We start from the raw sequence: 17,590 nt of genomic DNA, 5'->3' as shown, positions 1-17,590 counted from the left end.
AGCGCAAGAAGAACAGGCACAGTAGGTCCCCTACTAAGCTGGAGTGATAGACATTGTTCGCACAGAGCAATGAGAATAATGTATATGCATGGGAGGGTTGTTGTAGGCTCTGTGTGTATGCGTTGCTGACCCCTTGTTTGATGGTTTATAAGTACCGTAGCATCCATGCTAATTTACGTTAGCCTCTTTATAGTGTTTCACATTATATTTTAGAATGAAGCCAATTGACTTTTGTTGGATGAAATGATATGGTTTCGTTGAAGATTTTGGTGTTTAAATATACGTTTAATAATCAGTCAGCTTTAGTAAACTTCAACTGAGAGCGACAAACAGTTTGAAGCTAGCGCGCTTTGCCTCTTATTTCGAGAACTGCGGGAGTGACGCTTCTTTTCCTTTTCTCAAAGTGATGCATCTCTCGACAGCGAGAAAGTGAGACCAGGTGCTGAGGAATGCTTTAAAAGGTGTGTTTTAATAAGTATAGTAATGTTTTTAAAAGGTTAAAATGTGTTCAAAGTGTTTGGTAGAGGATTAGGAATGAAGACAAACAGCTTTATTTGTCACCGTCTTTATTTCGTCAATAGCCAAACCGCTGATAAGATGATGCCCTGCAAACGCACACAATAAATGCGATAAATAAATCATCTATGCAGGAGTAAACATAGGCAGTGTTTACACTGTTTTCTTCATGTTATCACAAAAGATTTCATTGATGACGAAACGTTAGCGCTCATCATGCCAAAATGTACACAAACACATGATGTTGATGTTAAAAGTGCGGGTCCATCGCGGCGAAGGTAAATCCAGGGAGACCAGTCGCTGTGAATTATTCAACCGTTTGTGAGTGTGTGCCGAGGAGGAGTATCTGCTTGCAGGTAAGAGGCGATAGCACTCAATGCCTCCCACTAACCAGGCCTCTTTGAGAAGAGATCTGCTATTGTGAACATTGTGCGCGGGATTCACAACTCATTACCAAGCTTCTCGTTAGTGATTAATGCATGACAGCTATTTGAAAAACCTGGGTTTCCTAGGACCTGAACATCATTCAACGTTAGGCAGACCGTAAGAACCAATAGCATTCCAACAGGGTCCTTGCACTGCTAATCCTCGAACTGGTTGTCAAACTCTTACGCCGTGAACGGGGGACAAACCCGTTTTCGTCATCATCATTATTTTTTCTCTCAGAGAACCCTTAGAATGTGAAATCATATGCTGATTTTCTGCAAAAATGAGAACAAATCCATTCAGCAATAAACATGAAGTAGACACAGCAAATGTATTTGCTGTCGTGGGCCACAAAATGATTTGGCAGACAGGATTCCATAGACCCTGAAAGTTGTCCAAAATTGCCGCTTCAATAGAAAATGACCGACTTCCTGTCTAATTTTGGGCATGGGTCCTTGAGACCGTTTCCATGAGTCCTGTTATAAAAGAAGTGTCTACCCAATTTCGTGACGGTGAATCTGCTGTCGGTGGCAAATCAATAAAAACATTGAGTATTCATTTCACCAGGATCTATGCATGTGCAAAGATTGGTGAGTTTTCAGGCATGTTGAGGCCACCCAAAATTGCAATTCTTTCGGCACAAGGAAAATATAAACCAGGTTTTGTCAAACCTTTTGGATCCAAGGGGAGAAATGTTTTCGAGCACCCCTCATAATCCTAATGCCAAAATAAACCTAAATTACATGTGAACCCCTAAATGCCATGTAAATGATTTATTTGTTGAGCATTTCACCCTAAATATTCCCCAGGGGTCTGAGAACCACTGATATAGACAGCGATTCCCAGAGGACCTTTGCCTTTACGGTCATGATAATGCCAATGTGTCACTCAGTCCATTCGGCAAACGCATGCTTTGTACAAAGTAGCCACTTTTAAGTGACAACCTGGGACTGTTTCTAATGGAAAGCTATAGACAAGCATGTTGTCTAATGTCCACCCTCGGTCCTGGCTGATGCCAACAAAGAGTAAGAGCTTGGAGCAAAAGGCAGTTTGTCCACTGACAACACGCTCAAACGGTCTTGACTGACCGTGTCGTCCATTTGCCGCACGCTCCCGTTGACGGACGGTTTGCCCCCAACGCCCACGCGGCTTCCGACGTCTGACCTGGATGTTGTAAAATGACTAACCTCAGTTACTTCTTGAACTTCTTCGTGCATCTTTCCTTCTGGAGATGTCCGCTCTTCGACTTTCTCATCGGCAGGGTGAATATCGTTTTTTGGAGAGCCGTTCTTGTCTTCGGTTGATGTGGGCTCGACATCCAAGTGGAGCCCATTCTCGATGATTTCTGCGACATTCTCAGGTTTGGTTCCTGACATGGTCGCCGCTCTCCACCCATGTGTTGATCCAACCTTGTCTTCAACGAGAGATTCTTCACTCTCATCTTCCTGCCCGAGCTTTGGTTCATTCTCGATTTTTGGTAGCATCTGTTTCAGGTGTTCATTGGACACCTTCTCCGAGTCGTCTTTAATGGAAAGGCTCTCAGGATGGGAATGAGCTTCGCGTTTGGTGTTACCTTCTTCCACGTGTTTTGGTGCCGCTTCCGTATGGGACAGCTCAACTATTTTCGGAAACTCTGGAGACTGTCTGACATTCACGCTGACACCCACATCAGACCCCCTCATGTCTTCCAGAGGTTCAACGAAGGTCTCAAAGAAGTTGGATGCTTGATGCATTGTTAGCCAGTTGTTGACTAGCTCCGAACTGCTCGCTCTGGCCAGCGCCTCTGGACTTTCTCCATGTGGGAGCTGAGTGATGGATTGAGTATTTGACTGTGTTTTTGGTTGGAGAAGCATGCTTGCGTCTTCCTCCGAGGCCTTGCTGGCCTTCTCTGTCCTAGCTTCAGCCCTTTGCAAGCTCACGGTGGAGACCATGTCCTTGCTTGGGAGTTTGGAAAACTCTTCCTCTTCTTCTTTGGATGATTTTTCAGCATCGTCGACAACTACAGATGATGGTTCAGCCTTGGTTTTAGGAGTTTCTTTGATTTTCTCAACCTTGCTGTCGTGTCTGCTACTGTTTGGAGCATGAGACTCCGAGTCCTCTATTAAGTCAACTCCAGACACTAGGGTTTCTAAGTTATTTTTATTACACTCAACCTCGGCATCACCTTCTAGCGTGTGGACATCTCCAAATATTTCCATCTTTACCTCCAAACCTTTGTGTTCAGGGGACTCTTCTTCAGGCTGTCGTTGTTCGATTTGCACTGAAGTGTTACCATCGCTTTTGTCCCCGTTAGCAATACTTTGTACTTGAGTGGACATCGCCCCGTTTTGACCATTTTCGATCATCTGAACTTTGTCTACTTGCGTCTCTTTAGTCGTGCTCATTTCATTTGCTGCTTGAAAGACACCAACATTATGCGTCACAATGTCTTCGTCCTCATTTTGTAAGTGCTCGTCTGACGTTTTCTCCGGTTCCTCTGCATTCTTGGAGGTTTCTTGTCTTTCCTCTGTGTCAGCGGTGACAAGCTTCTCCACTTCCGCTTCATCGGTTGTATTTATGCTTTTTTCAGCTTTAGTCTCGTGTTTGTGTTCACTTTCCTCCGTCTTGTAAGTGATGGCTTCGTTTTTTTGGTCACTTTCCCTGGTCTCAGCATTAATGAGTTCCTCGTCGTCATCTTTAATCGTTACGGCTTTACTTTCTTCAGCTTCATTGTCATTTTTCCGTCTCATTTCACTTTCCTCCATGATGTTAGTGGTTGCTTTTTTTATTAAGTCACCATCTTCGGTATGAGGAGTAACAATTTCCTTATTTTTGCCTGTGATATCTTTACTTTGTTCATCTTCCTTGTCATTCCCTACCGCTTTACTTTCTGTCATGTCATCAGTGTTTGCTTTGCTTATTTCTTCACCTTCCTTGTTCTGAGCATCAGCTATTTTCTCTTCTTCATCTTTGTCCGTCACGTCTTTATTTTCTTCAGCTTTGTTTTCATCTTCTTCTATTGCTTCAGTTTCTTCCTTATTATCAGTGATTGCTTTGTCTAGTTCTTCTCCTTCCTTGACCTCAGACATAATGATATTCTCTTCTTTATCCTTATCCGTCACATCTTCAATTTCTTGAGTTTCATTCTCGTCTTTCTCAGTGCGATTACTTTCTTCCTTAATATCTGTAGTTTCTTCGTGTATTTCTTCCCTTTCCTCTGCGGTAACGATTTTATCTTCTTTGTCCTTATCCATCACATCTTGCCTTTCTTCATCTTCCTCGGTTTGAGCCGTAATAATTGCCTCATCTTTGTCTGTCACGTCTTTACTTTCTTCAGCTTCCTTCTCGTCTTGGTTTATCGCTTCCATTTTATCTTCATTGTCTGTGTTTGCTCCGTTTACTTCATGAGCCTTTTCTGTGTGTACTTCTTCGGCCTCTATGCTCTTTACATGGAGACCCTCACCATTGTCTGTCTCAGTTTTTTCCAATTCACCAGCCTTATCTTCTTCACTGAGGGTCGCCACTGCTTCTTCGTTGTTGCTTTGTGTTTCAACGTTTGTGACCTCGGCAGTGTTTTCTTCAGTTTTATGGCTTTTCTCGGTCCAACTTCTGTCCTTTTCCCTTCCCTCATTAGCGTTACTCGGGTTCTCATTCAGGTGGATTTTTTCTTCCTGTTCTTTACTGTGTTCCTCGCATTTTGTCACGAGATCGTCCCGTCCTTCACCAGTGGCCCCAATATCTCCTGATGCTTCATCCACCTCTTCCTTTCTATTGCCCTCATCCTTTACGTCATCTTCTTTCGCCTCCAACAAGCCGTGTAAGTCCTCTGGTTTTACTTCAATTTCTGATCCTTCAGCTGTCTCTTCTGCCTTCGTTTCTGTTGTGTTGCTGGCCGGCTTCGCTTCTGCATCAGCATCCACAATCGTCTTATCAATGGCGATAGCTGAAGCATTGTCTTGAGGCTCGCCTTGCTTCGTTTTCTCAGAATCACCTCCATCCTCTGCTACTTTCACCTCCTCCTGCTCCATTGCTTTCACACCGTCTCCCATCTCATCTTTGGAGATTTCAGAGTTCTCATGGGGTTCTTCTTGGCCTGCTTTAGTGTGTTCTTTTGTCTCAGACGCTTCCTCTAATTTAGATTCCGCCAACAGCGCTTCTGCAAACGCACAGGAAGATGTCGTTTGGTATCTTTCTCTTCAACAAGCGTCTCAAGGCAACGTTTTAAAGAGGAATTCAATCTGGTACCCTTCTGGCCTTGATCCGTGGACGCCGCCTCCTTCTCTTCGGTGCTTGTGTCACTCAACTCTGGCTCAGAACTGGACCGCAAATTCTGCAGTATGGCTTCGGCTAGCTTCTCCTGTACAGATTTGGCTTGGGAAAGAGAAAGATACACAGAAAATGCAATGATGACTGCAACTTACTGGACATTCAGGGAGGTTTGAAAAGAATAAGACCCAGTAAGGAAATAGGAAGCCACACCCACACAACACACGTAAGATCTTTAATTGGGCACAGTGCAAACGGAGTGAGAGTAACAAAGCATGCAAAAGTATGCACAAAGACATGAAAATATGATTCAGCAAAAAATAAAACATTTACTAAAAATGCATGAAAGAAAACTAGAACAAAGTCAAATGTTCACATCCAGCATACATAGATAAGACATTTCCATGTTGATAATCAAAGGAATGATTAAAGATGCGAAAAATAGACAGTTCATGAAAAGATTTGGTAGACAATTAAAGTCAGTCACAAATTCTGTTTAGTGAGTTCAGTAACTTTGAATAAAATGTATTTAAAAGACAATCTCATACACGTTAAATGTAACACCAAAAACAATGCAAAGAAAGATATAGCAAAATATAGAGAAATATTTAGTGTGAAAATGTTATTTATTAAAATACAATATGAAATAAAACTAATAAAAATCTAATAATTAAAGAAAATAATACCTTGAATAAAACTGCATACAAAGGGAGAAATAAATTCAGAGATATAAATTTACATTTTCCCACTATTTATTGTGTAAATGTAACCTTACTAAACTAACTCCAGTAATAGTTTTTTATATGGTCTCTGTAATTCACAGATTTTCCCCTGTTGCAGTTGGTTCTGGAACGTATCCCCGCAATGAATAGGGGTTCGCTGTATGCACTCCCATTTACTCACCCCTCTCCGGTTCCCCCGACTTGGTCCCATCTTCTGCCACCTCGCCCTCTGCGTTCTCTCCATAGGCCTCCTGGCTGTGTTCTTTCTCGCCGGTGTCAGAAACGTCGACTTCCGTGCTCGACTCGATAGCCGCGTCTTCTTCTGGGTGCACTTGTTCTTTCTCATCCGCCGTTTCATCCTGGAGGACGTCGTCGCTTTCTTCTGCTTCTTCGGGCAGTCTGGAGTCTTTGCCGGCGTCGACGTCGCTCTCCTCGCTGGAGCTGGAACTGGAAGGAGGCCGGGTGTCGTCGTCTTCTGTGTGGGAGAAGCATTTATTACAACCCCAATTCCAATTAAGTTGGGATGGGACCTTGTGTTAAACAAATCATGTTCAACCTATATTTAATTGGATACACTACATATTTAATGTTCAAACTGATACACTTTATTGTTTTTAGCAAATAATCCGACGCCAAGTTGACGCTATCCGGACTGTTATGGACGCAAAGTTCAAAAGCCAGCATCTGTGATGGTATGGGGCTGTGTTAGTGCCAATGGCATGGGTAACTTACACATCTGTGAAGGCACCATTAATGCTGAGAGGTACATACAGGTTTTGGAGAAACATATGCTGCCATCCAAGCAACATATTTTTCATGGAGGCCCCTGCTTATTTCAGCAAGACAATGCCAAACCACATTCTGCACGTGTTACAACAGCGTGGCTTTGTAGTAAAAGAGTGCGGGTACTAGACTGGCCTGCCTGGACTCCAGACCTGTCTCCCATTGAAAATGTGTGGCGCATTATGGAGCGTAAAATACAACAACGGAGACCCCGGACAGTTGAACAGCTGAAGCTGTACATCAAGCAAGAATGGGAAAGATTCCACCTACAAAGCTTCAACAATTAGTGTCCTCAGTTTATTGAATGTTGTTAAAAGAAAAGGTGATGTAACTCAGTGGTAAACATGACCCTGTCCCAGCTTATTTGGTACGTGTTGTAGTCATAAAATTCAAAATTTATGATTATTTGCTAAAAACAATAAGCTGATCAGATTTGCAAACCTTTGTATTCTGTTTTTATTCTGTTTTTATTTATGTTTAACACAACGTCCCAACTTCATTGGAATTGGGGTTGTATTATTATCCATAATAATATATAAATGAATAATATTTAAGGGTCGTAGTGCTGTGTACAGGGTCTCGTTTTAACCACCCATTGAAGTTACCAGATAAATATATCTGGTTATCTCCTTGTATGTTCCTGTTTTTATGTTTTTTCCTCAGATAAACTCAAGAGTCAACGCACCGTCCCAGCCGTCATCTTCAGAGTCGGATGAAGTTTCATCTTTGGTCCGCGCGTCCGTTCCACTGGTCGGAGATGCTTTCTTGACACTGAATTCATCGGCGGCAGCGGCGTCGTCTCCTTCAAAATCCTCTTCATAATCTACACGAGACGCACGAGCTGAGCTGTCAGTCATTCTGACTCATAACGTGTTGTTATCTTCATCATACCATCTCGGTGTTTGTCCTCTTGTTGTGGAGAGGTGCTTGCACGTCCCGAGTGGGATGTGCTCCCGTGCTCCTTGACGCTTTCTTCGGCATCTTTGACCCTCTTGGGTGGAGGAGTGGGCATTTTGTCCAGCCCCATTGCGATTATGCACCTAAAACACATTAGGTCAAGGGTGTCAGACTTGTTTATCGTGGGCCACATCGTAGTTACGTGGCCCTCAGGCGAATGATTATAATGGTTACATAGTGTGGTAAAATATATAGATAGATTTATTATTATACTTATTACAGTTCCTCCAGGGAAAATATATTTTTTTAATCCCTCTCATTTTTTAAACAAAGCCAAAATTAAAATCAAGTGGTTGAAATGACATTTGAGGAAATCTAAATTTAAAAAAAAAACAATAATAAAAATCAAGCATAAACTCCCACACATTTCTACTTTGGAAAACTACACGTTTTAGTTATAAAGAAATTGTGTTTGTTTTGTATGTGGCTATTGTTTTTCTTTTCTTTTCTTTTTTACATTGATGATATTTATTATGATCCCGCAATGGGAAATTCAATTCAAAATTAAGATGTTCAAATTAAATGTCTGAAAAATCTAAGATTCGAAAAATGTAACATAAAATCCCACAATTTTCAACTTCAGAAAATTTAAGATTTGTGTTTGATTCAACATTTCTTCATTGTATAATTAAATATTTTTCAATTTTCTTTTTTGCATTTATTATACTTAATACGATTCCTCAATAGGGAAACAAATTTAAATAAACTAAAATAAGAATTAAGCCATTTGAATGACATTTTTAAAAATATATAAAATCTAGCAAAAACTCCTATAATTTTTCTACTTGAGAAAACTAAAAGTTTTTGTTTTATTTATCATTACTTTAACGCTGTAGGAGATTTACTGTGGTTAATTTTTTTTTTTTATTGCTTATGATCCCTCAATGGAAAATTCAATTACGAAATTAAAGAGCAAAATTTAGGAAATAAATAAATCAATGAACTCCAATCAAAATCAATGCGTGTCAATGGACAATTAAAAACAAACAAACAAGCAAGCATGAAATCCCACAAGGTACTTAACGATAAAACCACAAGCTTTTGTGTTTTAGGCAACATTTCTTTAACCCTGTAGGAGACATACTGTGGTTAAATGTTTCTTTAATTTTGTAAAATAAATTATTCTTATTTCAATGCCTCATGGGGCAATAAAAAAATAAACAATCCAAAATGTAAATAAATAGATAAAAAAATAAACTATAATTAAAATCAAGGTATTTAAATGATTTATTTTTATTTTATTTTATTTTATTTTTTTTAAAGAGAAATATTGAGTGCACTAAAAAGGCTGACAATGAAACTGCGCCCTCACTTGTAGCAGGGCGAGGCCCGCTCTACGGCGGTGAAGCCAAAGTGTCCGTGCCTGCCGCCCAGTCTCGGGCCTCGTCTGTGCTTGAACTCGCAGCACGAGCTGAGCCGCTCCACTTGCAGGCCGTTCAGGAAGAACGTCAAGCTGAAGGGGAAACCTCGATGTCGTCTCGACACAAACTGGAACGTCTCTGAGGTGACGACGACGGGCCGAGGGTTACGGGAATTGACATGTAATCATGTGCAAATACTTTCTGAGTCGAGTTGTATGTAAAGTACAGACACCTTGACTCAGAAAGTATTTGTACTTTGTTAGGTCGCGCCACTGACCTCCCTCGTGGAGCTTGCCCTTGTACACGCACAGGTTCTCGCCTCCGCAGTGTTGCTGAAACACTTTCACCTCGTCCCTCCGGTCCTCCGAGTCATGGGAGAGACGCACCGATTGGCCAAAATAAACCATGGTGACACACACTCTGCTCTGGGCCACTGAAGTCCTCAGAGAGGGCTGCTCTTGTAGTCACACAACACACTTGGTTGACACAGATTATTATTTATTTTTTTATACAACCCCAATTCCAATGAAGTTGGGACGTTGTGTTCAACATAAATAACAACACAATACAATGATTTGAAAATCATGTTCGACCTATATTTAATTGAATACACTAAAAAATTTCATGTTTCGAACTGATCAACTGGATTGTTTTTAGCAAATAATCATGAACTTAGAATTTTATGGCTGCAAAACGTTCCAAAAATGCTGGGACAGGCTCATGTTTACCACTGTGTTACATCACCTTTTCTTTTAACAACATTCAATAAACGTTTGGAAACTGAGGACACTAATTCTTGAAGCTTTGTAGGTGGAATTCTTTCCCATTCTTGCTCGATGTACAGCTTCAGCTGTTCAACAGTCCGGGGTCTCCGTTGTCGTATTTTACGCTTCATAATGCGCCACACATTTTCAATGGGAGACAGGTCTGAACTGCAGGCAGGCCAGTCTAGTACTGGCACTCTTTTACTACGAAGCCACGCTGTTATAACACATGCAGAATGTGGTTTGGCATTGTCTTGCTGAAATAAGCAGGCGCGTATATGAAAAAGACGTTGCTTGGATGGCAGCATATGTTTCTCCAAAATCTGTATGTGCCTTTCACCATTCATTGGAATTGGGGTTGTAGAGCAGAATTGGTTTTCTTGCCAGAGACAACAAAGACAACACGTTAACCTGACCTCATTGGCGTCGACTGCACAGGAGACGGTGGTGGTGCGCAGCAGTCGACGGCCCCTGAGATTAGGAGTGCCGCTGGGAGCGTAGCCGGGCCCCCTGGCTTTCCTCTTGGTGGCGGGAGGTAGCGGCGTGACAAAGTTGTTGATGACCGGCAGGCAGTAAGGTGAGACGCCCAACGGGGGATCCCACGGGGTTGTCTCGCGTTTCCTCGACTGCCTCTCCGTCTGGAAGGGAGAGAAGGCTGCGCTGTGTTTGACCAGTACTGTGCAAGATTCAGAATTTGCGACCCAATTCTAATATTATTTTCCATTATATTGTATTAATTTCTTCCCAACTGTTTATTGCCTTTGTTTTGGCGCATTTCTCCTGACTCCACTGCTTCCAGTACGTGAACGTGGACATTAGATTTTTTTTTTGTCCAATCAGATTTCATCCTATCTATGTGTTGCCTTGTCAATCTAATCTGCCCAGTGGCTTCAGAATCAGTACTGCTGACCCATGTGACTCAAACTATTTAAGCAATCAGATTTCCAATTCGTCCTCACACGAGGTCCGCATTTTTACATCCTCTGATTGGTTCGTCAGAGCAAAACTTGTTCCAGCCGCCTTTGACTAGCAAAACACATCTGTAGCGATCTGCAGTCCTATTTTTTTTCCGGAAATATAGTGCTATTTTTCCGAGAATAAAGGTAACTATTACAGAATAAAATGTGTCATAATAATAATGAGATTAAAGTTGTATTTTTGAAATTTGCTGGTTAAAATATGACTTTCTTCCCTCGTTAAACTTTGACATCGTAATTTTACGACTTTCGCTTTACCCTCGTAAGCTTACGACTTTTTATCCTGACAAAAAAACTGTACGTCTTTGTTCTTGTAAAGATTAGTACTTATGTTTTCTTGGGGGGGAAAAATACGATTTGTTCCCTCAATATGCCTTTGTTATCATAACATTTCAACTTTTTCCAACAAAAATAGACAACTTTTCAATTCCTATGGCATTTAAGGAACACAAGGTAGTTATATTTATATCTGATTTAGGATTGTGAGTGGTCCTTGCAAAAAATACGACTTGACGAAATATAACTACATTTGTGACTTTTTGTCTCTACTCTACTCTACTCTACTCTACTCTTATGTTGTCTCCAAAAGCGTGTTTTACTTTGGTGGGATTGTTGTATAAAAGCAGTCAGGTGTGTTTTTGAGTTGGTCTCACAGTGCAGTTGAACGGCGGGTGGTTGTCGCTGAGTGCCTGCCGGACTCTTTGAGGGGAGCTGCGCTTATTGCTGCCGCTGCGGATGGGCTTCAAGCGCGCGGGCCGCTGCATCTTTCCCGGAGCCGTGTTGGGTCGAGGCGAGCACGGCTGCGCACACGAACGGCACGAATAGCAAATATGCGGAGGAACGCTACCGGTTTGATTCCTGAAGTCAAAAAGCACACACTCTGAAATGTACTGGAAAAATGAATTCTTGCGATCATTTAAATACGGCCTTTTAATCACCTAGCTTAAATGCTAACACCTAGCTTAAATGCTTACTTTTGTACTTAGGCACATTTTAGCATCTGTACTTTAAAAAAAATAATAATAATAATTTTACATAAGGATTTGATGGAAATCTATGACAATACTTTGATGTGTACTTTTTTTTTTTTTTTTTTTTTTACACAAGTCTCTGCACTTCTACTTAAGTGTGACTACTTTTGCCACCTCTTTGGACTCACAGACTCTGAGGATCCCGAGCGCTGTTTCCTGACAGCCCTCGCGCCCGCGGGTGGGCGTGGCGACATCATTGCGACGTCGTCCTCAAATCGCTTTGTGCGCTCCACCTTCAAAACCACAGCAGTGTGCGGTATGTATCGACCCCGTTTATCGCGGAGACACAATAGTTGAAAGATGATATATATGAAAAATAAAATGAAATCATGTATTTTTACAGTTACTTATCACAGTTAATTGTGCACGCCCCTACTGTATCGCAGATTCTGAAAGGTCCCATGCTGTTTTTTATTGAAATAATCGTTGATGTCCTTTTATCGTGTTAGCAATGAAAATTTGGCTTGAAAATGGCCAGAATGTCCTTTTTCAAGCTATCCAAGTTGGTTATGCTAGCAGTTCAATCTGCGGGATTTGTCATTAATATTCGACATGTAAATTATGTCTAATTTTCCCAATTTAAATATGCAAAGCAGCCGCAATCTGATTGGCCCACGGCGATATCTCGACAGACCAGTGCAACGGATCCTTCGATATGGTGCCTTACCATCACATAACTACATCACTTGTATATATAATATATAGCTATACACAGTATATTGGGTTAGTTTTGCAATTATACAATATAGTATACTTACAATAATACTATATTTATGATTTCATATGTGCTTGTGCCTAGAAAGCAAAGCGTCGAGAGTCTCTGTCACTGAAATACACGGATGCAGTGAGTGAACGAGGCTCTCAAAATAGCCGCTTCTTCCTTGACAATCGCACCACGTTTTTATGGTTCAATTAAAAAATAATACAGTACAGTTTATTGTAAGTGGAGCCTTAAAACCCCTTACAGGGTCGCAGTTTCTTCGTTGCAGCACGCCGGTAGACGCGCGGCGCTCATTCGTCGATGAGTCGCCAACTAATTTTTTCCGCGATGGTCCACTTCAGTTGCTTTCCTCAGTTTTAAAAGTGTGGAAGGGGTAAAACAATCATTTCAAAAAAAAAATGGCGGTGGAACTGGATGGACCGCGATGAACGGGCGTTCACCGTACACGCTCCAAATGAAGTCAACCCGGAGACGTCAAGCGGCATTGACATGCAAATGACTCACCTTCATCTTGTGCACTCGCTCCCTCCTGGCAAACTCCTCCAGTCTTCTTTTCATCTCCATCTGATGGAGACGCTGCGAGGGAAGGGCCGCAAATTAGCACGGCGTTCATTATGCCGCACGCCGCCGATGAATTGCTTTTGTGTCTGGGACATCGTGTTGCGACCCCCTCCGCCCCACCCACCTCCATCTCCAGCACCTTGAGGAAAATGGCCTGGGCCAGGCACTCTCTGACATGTCTCTGGTGGGCCCTCTGGAGCAGCTTGCGTTTGTACTCTTTGTCCGGAACGATACGCCCGCTCCGGGTGATCTGAGGGGCGACAACGCTCGCAACGCTCTGCAGCTGAATTAAAACTCAGAACGTAGATAGTTTGAGGAAAATGTTTCATTAAAGCCAGTGGTAGGGGGTAACCTAACGATATTTGAGAACAGATGACCGTACTAGCGACTCTTTACTTTGTCAAAATAGGTTTGTTTCTTTTTTTTCAAATTCTGTGGATGATGACGTGACAGAAAAAAATAAATGTTGGTACCTTGATTTACCTGTGCCAAAATGATAAATTAGCAAATGCGGCGGAGCCCCACTATTCGTGGTGGATAGGGACCCGACTGCTAATTGCCCAAATCTGCGAATAATTGACGCTCATTATAATTTCCTTTTTTTTTTTTCCTGAAAAAAAAAACCACACAGATGAGTGGACAATTGTGTAAAAAATAGTCTATTTGCGTCCTTTTTACATTGGGTCATCTTCGTTACTTTTAGTAACATTTGGGATCAATTGCACTTGCCAGAGTCGTTTCAATGCAAGACACTTTTTACTTTGACTTATGTTTGGTAAAAACGAAACACTCCATTACTACAAGCTACATTCTGCTACGTTCCGCTTTTTGTAGATGTAAAATAGTTGTAGTGACGGCAAATCGGGCTTCTAAGATACAAAGCATCCTTTGTATGCAAGGGAAGAACGTGACTAGAATCCTACTATTTTACTATTGGTCAGCTTGTCATCCTTTATTATTCCCATGACGTACCAATCCGGCTCTCTGCAAGTGTTTCCTGATGCGAGCGCTGCTGAAGTAGCCAGTCAGGTGTTTGTCTGTCAGGCTATTGTAGGCTGAAATAAGCCTGCGGGAGATAAACAAAAAATGATAAACAATCCTGCAAAACATATTTTGCATCAGGCTAAAATAAGCAATTTTATTTTTTATTTTTTTTTTAAATACAATCCCAATTCCAATGAACTCGGGACGCTGTGTTAAACATAAATAACAACAGAATACAATGATTTTAAAATCATGTTCATGCTCTCTTTTACTACGAAGCCACGCTGTTGTAACACGTGCAGAATGTGGTTTGCCATTGTCTTGCTGAAATGACCAGGGGCGTCCTTGAAAAAGACATTGCTTGGATGGCAGCATATGTTTTTCCAAAACCTGTATGTACCTTTCAGCATTAATGGTACCTTCACAGATGTGTAAGTTACCCATGCCGTTGGCACTAACACAGCCCCATACCATCACAGATGCTGGTTTTTGAACTTTGCGTCCATAATAGTCCGGATGGTTCTTTTCCTCTTTGGCCCGGAGGACGCGACGTCCACAATTTCCAAAAACAATTTGAAATGTGGACTCGTTGGACCACAGAACACTTTTCTACTTTGCATCGCTCCATCTTAGATGAGCTCGGGCCCAGACAAGCCGGCGGCGTTTCTGGGTGTTGTTGATAAATGGCTTTTGCTTTGCATAGTAGAGTTTCAAGTTGCACTTACGGATGTAGCGCCGAACTGTATTTAGTGACATTGGTTTTCTGAAGTGTTCCTGAGCCCGTGCGGTGATATCCTTTACACATTGATGTCGGTTTTTGATGCAGTGCCACCTGAGGGATCGAAGGTCACTGGCATTCAATGTTGGTTTTCGGCCTTGCCGCTTCCATGCAGTGATTTCTCCAGATTCTCTGAACCTTTTGATGATATTATGGACCGTAGCTGATGAAATCCCTCAATTCCTTGCAATTGTACGTTGAGGAACATTGTCCTTTAACTGTTCGACTATTTTCTCACGCACTTGTTCGCAAAGAGGTGAACCTCGCCCCATCTTTGCTTGCAATTCAGGGAAGCTCCTTTTCTCCCCAGTCATGGCCCCCACCTGTTCCCAATGAGCCTGTTCACCTGTGGGATGTTCCAAACACGTGTCCGATGAGCATTCCTCAACTTTTTCAGTCTTTTTTGCCACCTGTCCCAGCTTTTTTTTTGGAACGTGTTGCAGCCATAAAATTCCATGTTAATAATTATTTGCTAAAAACTATCCAGTTTATCAGTTTGAACATTAAATATCTGTAGTGCATTTGATTAAATATAGGTCGAACATGATTTGCAAATCATTGTATTCTGTTTTTATTTACGTTGAACACCACGTCCCAACTTCATTGGAATTGGGGAGAAAAGTGGAAGGACTTTGTTACTGTGTATCGCCCTTTACCTATTGCGGCTTCAGTGCGTTGCAGATTTTTGTTTTGTTCATGTCTCGCATAATTTGCCATTTCGCATGATTTTGAGTGTATGCTGTCTTTTTTTTGGTGGTAAAATAAATGCTTCGTAGCCTAAAACATTGAACATGTAAAAAAGAAAAACAGTTATTACAAGGAATCAAATAGTACATCGTGTACTGTACTAGTAATACCATTCTACTGTGCCTTACTGTATGTTTAAGAGTTTAAAAGGTGTTTAAGAGTATGTGAAGTGTTTATGAGATTATGGTAGCGGTTGATAGGAGTGTGGGGAAGATTCATTAATTAATTAAGAGTCTGGAGAGGTTCATTCAGCTTTAAAATACTGTATGTATAAATAATCCCAAAAGTATATGGTCGCTACTTTGCGGATTTCACCTATTGTGGGGCTGGTCTGGAACACAATGTCTATATAATATAATAATAATGAGAAATATAATAATAATAACAAATCATATAATAATAAATGGGGGATTCTTGTATTTGAGCATTGCTTGTTTGTTCATTTCCAATCCTGCACAGCTTTTTTTTTGTTTTGGATCAAGCTCGTGGGCGCTGTCGTTCGTGTTTGTTACAGGTGTCTGATTGCATGCACGCATTCGAGGAGCTGACACACTTGACCCCCGTCGGCCTCTCTATTGTGCACCCGGATTGTCTTTTATGTGGCACCGTGTCGCTCTCGGCAGCTCTCGATGGCCGGATGCTCTCTGGAGACCGTCGTTGGTGAAGCGTGGCGATCCGACAGTTCGCGTCCATTGTTGGGTTGACGCTCAGTCATTCGCACATATCTTAATCTTGCACCAGAAATCCTTTGTTTTTCTTATTATTCCACCAGTTTGGGCCGTGATAGTCCTTCCACTTTTCTCCACCGATTCAAACCATTCCAACTTCAAACTACAATAGTCACTTTATTCAGGACATATTGGGAACTGTTTTCCATATTCCCCAAATTACTACTTTCCCCCAAATTCCACATTTTCCAGCAAAATAATTTGCACTGAAATGAATGGAGACGTCCAAATTTAAATCAACTTATTCATCCATCCATCCATCCATCCATTTTCTGAGCCGCTTCTCCTCACAAGGGTCGCGGGCGTGCTGGAGCCCATCCCAGCTGTCATCGGGCAGGAGGCGGGGTACACCCTGAACCGGTTGCCAGCCAATCGCAGGGCACATACAAACAAACAATATTATTCAACCATCTCAAAGTATTCCAACACTCGACTGTCCAGCTCATTTAGGACTTCTTGGGAATAATTTGCAACGAGGCACCTCACTCTATCTGAACATGGAAGAAAACGGCGCACCGCAGCCAAGTGGAGAATGTGGAGTATCTTTATCCGGCCATGTGGTCGCTCATCGTCCTTTCTCGCACTTTCTTCTTTTCTCGCCGAACGGGGTTTAGAGGTTTCCCGTGCCCAGTTGGGGCGTTTGGATCCGGGAATTTCGTTGATCTTGGTCAACTGTGGGCCTGTGACGGCCTTTCCGAGTCTTTTGTGATGAAGGGCTTTACAAATAAACTTGACTTGACCGTTAAATCGTCCCGACAAAGTACAATTTGTCAACCTGATGAAGTGAAGAATGAATCCCGCAAGAGATTTACTGATGAAAATGGGTGTCCCAATACTTACTACAATACTTCACTTCCATTTTGGTAAGTAAATGTGTGGTCCAAACTAAAATAACTGATAGTGACTCAGCAAATCAAGTAGCACATACCCGAAGTGACTCATGGTGCTCGTTCGCTCGCCGTCTCTTTCAAATCCCTCCACTTGTCCAGCTTGCAGGCTCGGCGGTCTGACACCGACGTGAAGGCGACTCGACCCCGGCGGACTTGTTACGGTGCAGAAGATTCTCATCTGATCCCGAACGGAGCTCCTGCCTTACTTCTACCGGAGTGCAAGCGGTGACACGGGGCGGTTGCCATGGGAGACCACGTGACAATGCTGCAAACCAGGCTGGTTTCCACTTACACACACACACACACACACACACACACACACACACACACACACACAGAGTCCCACTCACTTCAAACAACACCCATATTTACAACCTAAATCGTAATATTTGTTCCATG

At 42.1% G+C, this 17,590-nt stretch overlaps 1 protein-coding gene across 2 annotated transcripts; it reads right to left on the bottom strand.

Moving 5' to 3' along the window:
- Positions 1–566: 566 nt before the first annotated feature.
- erich3 (glutamate-rich 3) lies at positions 567–17,447 on the bottom strand. 2 transcript variants are annotated; one of them, XM_061684501.1, is made up of 14 exons: positions 17,230–17,447; positions 14,037–14,130; positions 13,189–13,314; positions 13,008–13,079; positions 11,911–12,015; positions 11,405–11,551; positions 10,191–10,412; positions 9,288–9,465; positions 8,962–9,148; positions 7,584–7,732; positions 7,378–7,515; positions 6,091–6,381; positions 5,167–5,292; positions 567–5,077 (listed from the first exon to the last, which is right to left on the bottom strand). In XM_061684501.1, the coding sequence occupies exons 1-14, from the start codon at positions 17,367–17,369 to the stop codon at positions 1,929–1,931; spliced, it is 5,124 nt and encodes a 1,707-aa protein (XP_061540485.1). In that variant the 5' UTR covers positions 17,370–17,447; the 3' UTR covers positions 567–1,928. The 2 variants fall into 2 exon arrangements, with proteins under 2 accessions (XP_061540485.1, XP_061540484.1); XM_061684500.1 differs by lacking the exons at positions 10,191–10,412; positions 11,405–11,551; positions 11,911–12,015; ... (2 more) ...; positions 14,037–14,130; positions 17,230–17,447 and having other exon boundaries at positions 6,091–6,384; positions 9,288–9,727.
- Positions 17,448–17,590: the final 143 nt, after the last annotated feature.

The sequence above is a fragment of the Phycodurus eques genome, chromosome 8, assembly GCF_024500275.1.
Source record: "Phycodurus eques isolate BA_2022a chromosome 8, UOR_Pequ_1.1, whole genome shotgun sequence".
NCBI classification, from domain to species: domain Eukaryota; kingdom Metazoa; phylum Chordata; class Actinopteri; order Syngnathiformes; family Syngnathidae; genus Phycodurus; species Phycodurus eques.
Note: the sequence above shows the minus strand (reverse complement) of the source record. Positions and strands in the feature narration are given on the sequence as shown.

Coding starts and splice junctions, on each gene's coding strand:
- erich3 (XM_061684501.1), bottom strand. CDS start 17,369: ATGAGAATCTTCTGCACCGTAACAAGTCCGCCGGGGTCGAGTCGCCTT. Junction 12,016..13,007: donor AGCGAGTGCACAAGATGAAG/GTGAGTCATTTG, acceptor GTGGTTTTGAAG/GTGGAGCGCACAAAGCGATT. Junction 10,413..11,404: donor ACCCGCCGTTCAACTGCACT/GTGAGACCAACT, acceptor TCTCCCTTCCAG/ACGGAGAGGCAGTCGAGGAA.